Here is a 4573-nt window from a genome sequence, read left to right on the forward strand (position 1 = left end):
TGACCATTTTGGTATTCTTTTTGTCCCTTTTTCGTCTTACTACTTATATTTCATTACAAATTGGCCACACGTGTTTTAATATTTCTCACTTTCAGTCCCTTTTGACCATTTTTTACCTTTATTTTGTCCATTTTCCGCCTATTGATTTGTGCTTCTGTTTTGGGCTTCGTTTTGTCATTTTTTTTCATCATCATCATTTGTGAATAAAACAAAACGCATCTCATTGCCACAAAAGTGACCCGTGGTTCACCAAGGGCTCACCCACTAGTTTGTATATATAGATTAGCAAATATTGACGGGCTAAACCCTTAGGTTATGAGGTATAGCACATTCGAGCAAGCTTAGGGTTGCTTCGGCACATAATGTATGTGTTAGCTCAGGTACCGAAGTTGCTCAAGTGGGGCAATCTCTCTCTCTCATGTGATTTTTTTTATTCAATTATAAGACGGTTACCAAATATTAAATATTTGTTTAAAGGGCTATTACACAAAATAATCATAAATAATCATGGATAAACGTCTTAAGTTTTTATTTCATCAAATATAGTCTCAATACATACAATTTATGTTTATATTTAAGTTAAAAAATAATATAAGCTTGATTTTTTTTTCAAATACGAAAAAAATGATAACTAGCATGTTAAAATCCAAATATAGGCCGAAATGTGTTAGGTAGTGTTTGTTTTTTGTCTGCAGATCTGCGTGGCCTCTTCTGTCTGCGCCGTGCAGACCACGCGCAGACATTAGCCTTCGCAGACTGTTTGTTTTTTTGAAGGCTGCAGACCTAAAAATGTCTGCGCGCCCTCTTCTTGGCGCAGATGTGGACCAGAGTCTTCTAACATCTTCAGACATCTTCTAGCCTAAAAAAACATATATATCTTTATTTTTTAAGTTTTTTTTTTAATTTATATTTTTTCCAACTTTATTAATGATAAACAATTTGAAAAAAAATTACAAAACTTAAAAAAAAAACGTTCGACGATACAAACATGATATTTTTGACAAATTTATAAATAAAGATTTATTACAATAATAGTCGTTGAAGTTGTTTATATAAATATGAAAAAAAAATCATAATATATTCTTATATTTTTTTGCCAAATTTTGTAAAACATTATTTAATACAGTATCGTCAATTTCTCGAGAAAAAATATTTATAGTACATTTTTAATGGATTTAATTGAAAAAATCGAAGTTTATTTCCATCCATTTATGTATCAAATTCTTTGATCACTAATTACAATGTTTAGTTATAACTTTACAACCAAAGTTGTTGGTTTTTATCAAATATATACGTTAATTCATACAATTTTTATTTTTTATACAATAATACATAAAAGTTGACTAGATTCGTTAATTATTTATAACAAAGTCATAAAAATATTAAAAAATCACTTTGAAGTTTAAAAAAATCAGTTTATTTAGATTTCAGTTTATTTTAGTAGCCCGCAGATGTTAAAAAACAAACACTCTTTTTTTTCAGACTGCAGACGTTTGGTTCACCTCTTCTACTGAAAAGGTACTGCAGACATTTTGCCTCATCAGCGCCTTAGTCTCTTTAGTATTATTAGATCAGTGAAGATTTTACTTGGCCCAATCTAGTCGGTTCAGTAATACCAAAACGACGTAGTCTACCGTCGTGTTCAACCGCTGGCAAAAAGATTCATTTCTTAGGAATCCTCCCTTTTCCCCGTCGATCGCCGGCGACTGGTAAAGCACACAAGCGGCGTTTCTTAGCATCAAATCCCAGGTAAACTTATCGAACTAAAAGTGAGGGACAGTAAAATAATCTCTTCTCCCCCCCAACCAATCTCCTTTGTTGTATCCTCGTCTCCCCTGTGTCGCTCTCTACCACTCCATCAGAACACAAGAACACAGCAGAACTCGTTTTTTTCTCCCACCAGCTTTCCTCCTCCGATTTCCGATTAAGACCACCGCTACCGGCGTCTTCGCTTACATCGATTTCCGATCCGGTAAGTTTCAACATCGATCTGAGAGTTGTTTGTTCCGATTTTCGATTTTCTGTGTTCATCATATACCATCTACGCTTTTTTGTTTGATCGATTATTACCTGAAATACCCTTGAAGTGTCGATTCTACACTCCAGCAGAACACAGCAGAACTCTTTTGTTTGATTGTTTTTTTGTTCATCAGATACCTGTTACAGAAATCGATTATTGTTTGTGTTTTTCAACTCCATTTTTCTGTTTGATCGATGCTTACCTGTACTAGATTTGATTATTGTTTGTTGTTTATCAACTCCATTTTCTGTTAACATGTATAAATTTGGTGAAATATGTTTAACTTATGGTGAAATATGTATAAATGTGTTCATCGGTTTATTTGTCTATGAATTGGTTGATTGTGAAATCTGTTAACAAGTATTTATGTAGTTTACATCTTGATTCTATGTGTTCATCAGATTATGGAGGAAAACCACATTAATGTTGTTGATTGTGATACATCTATAAAATACTATATGTAATGTAGTAAAGCATTCTAAATATGAAAATATGTCCTTTTTGGTCATTTTACAGGTAAAGGCCAAGCCAAACACTTCTTAAAAAACAACTTATTGACTTTTTAGCTTTTGTAGCACAAAAGCTAATCCAAACACTTTTTAAAATCAGTATTTGGAAAAAGCCATAAGCCAATAAACACTTTTCTTAAAAAACGCTTTTAAGGTTAAAAAGCACTCCTTTAGAGTCCGTGTTCCTAAGAAACCTAATAGTTTCAAATTTGTAGATCAACATATGTATTGTTTCATATTAACCAACCATAAGATTTTTTTTCTACTACTAGTTTTCTATATGCAATTGTTGATTCAATTGATAGACCTAATTAAAACCCCTCTGCTGATTACTACATGTTAGTCTCAGCGTGAAGTATTTCTTTGTCGTTTAAGTGATTGTAGTAGTAAATGGTCAACTAGGATCGTGTTGTTTTTGAGCTTGCAATTTCCAGGGTAAAGTTAATTTCTAGAGAGACTGGAATCACTTGTACTTGACAATGGAAGTCCATGAAGAACCAGAAGAAAGTGTTCATCGTGTAAGAATCACTTCCCCAATTTGCTTTCTTCCAAGATTTCAATACATTGATTCGCCTTATGGTAAACCCCTTTTCACTTTGAACACAGAAAACTCCAAAGTTGCCTGGAACTGTTAACTGGGGTACAGCAACCATTGTTGGAGTATTTGCTGGCATGTTATACGGAGGCAGCAAGGAAGCTTCTGCTTCTGTTGTAAGTACCCAAAAAAAGATGTTTCATTAAAATATGCACATCATTCATTCAAGAAACTAATGAATATTTATAAATATGGTGTCGATGTTCTTAAGAGCAAAGATGCAGAAGTAACATTGAAACTTGGGAGCACATCTGACAAGAGAGAACAATATAGATTAATGAGAGATGCAATGGAGAAAAGGTTTATCAGAATTACACGTGGTTCAATAGTAGGTGGTGTTCGCCTTGGAATGTTCACAGCTGCATTTTATGGGTTGCAAAATCTTCTTGCTGAAAAAAGAGGAGTTCATGATGTTTATAATGTAGTTGGAGCTGGTTCTGCTACTGCTGCTACATTTGGTCTAATCAGTAAGAAGTTTAAAAAAACAAATCATAAGTTTTTATATCCCATTTAAATCATATCTTCCAATTTCTTTTTTTTTTTTTTTTTTTTTAGTGCCTGGATCACTTGCATGGCGTGGAAGGAATGTCCTGTTAGGATCCGTATTGGGTGCAACATTTTGCTTCCCTTTAGGTGATGTATCTAAATATATTCATTTACTTTATACATGTAATTACTAAGAGAAGTGTTTTGAATTGTGAAATGTTATGGTGATTGATAGGATGGCTTCATTTGAAACTAGTGGAGAAAGCAAATGAAGGAGAGAGTATGGTTCTTCTTCCTGAAGGCAACAAAGCAAAGGGGGGTGTAGGTGCTGCAATTGAAAGGCTTGGAGGAAGCACAAGCGAATAATAATTTTATAACAATGTCACCTGAATTTTGAAATATTAGTTTACCAAATCCAGTGAGTATGTATTTTGCCAGATGTATGCAAATGTGATCAAAATACAGAAAGAGTGTGGATCTTATACGGCTTTGTGGGTCCAAATTTTGTAACTAAGTTTTCTTTATAATAAAAGGTACTTGTTTTCTAGCATTTTTGGCAACCAACTATCCCAAACTTTGATTTTTTACTCTTTAATGTAGCATACTTCCGTTTTTCTATCCACGACTAAAAGAACATAACCAATGAACTTGTGCCTTTTTCGGTTTTTCCTAGCAAAAGGATGAGTTTTCACTCATATTTTTTTTACAATAATATATTAAACTAGATTTTTGAGAAAAATTAAGCTTGGGAGAACCATTTGAGAGCAGTTCTTTCATATAATATTATGTCCAATAATATGTTATTGTATTGTTTTCCAATGGTTTGCTAAATTAAGCTAAAAAATTCTTGAAAACTAGTTTAATGTCTAATTTAATTGTGGTGAAGAATTTGGATGAGAAGTCATATGTTTGCTAGGTAAATGATACAGTTTTAACAGGTTACAAGTTGAGGCTAGCCTACTT

The 4573-nt window shown here is 33.0% G+C and overlaps 1 protein-coding gene across 1 annotated transcript; it reads left to right on the forward strand.

Moving 5' to 3' along the window:
* Nucleotides 1-1655: 1655 nt before the first annotated feature.
* Nucleotides 1656-4160, forward strand: LOC145116520 (Mitochondrial import inner membrane translocase subunit Tim17/Tim22/Tim23 family protein). The gene is made up of 6 exons (XM_079052850.1): nucleotides 1656-1972; nucleotides 2964-3047; nucleotides 3136-3240; nucleotides 3336-3591; nucleotides 3680-3757; nucleotides 3846-4160. Exons 2-6 carry the CDS (start codon nucleotides 3009-3011, stop codon nucleotides 3974-3976), a joined length of 609 nt encoding a protein of 202 aa, XP_078908976.1. The 5' UTR covers nucleotides 1656-1972; nucleotides 2964-3008; the 3' UTR covers nucleotides 3977-4160.
* The last annotated feature ends 413 nt before the right edge of the window (nucleotides 4161-4573 follow it).

This window comes from Lactuca virosa, chromosome 5, assembly GCF_052849685.1.
Source record: "Lactuca virosa cultivar CGN04683 chromosome 5, Lactuca_virosa_CGN04683_v6, whole genome shotgun sequence".
Taxonomy (NCBI): Eukaryota; Viridiplantae; Streptophyta; class Magnoliopsida; order Asterales; family Asteraceae; genus Lactuca; species Lactuca virosa.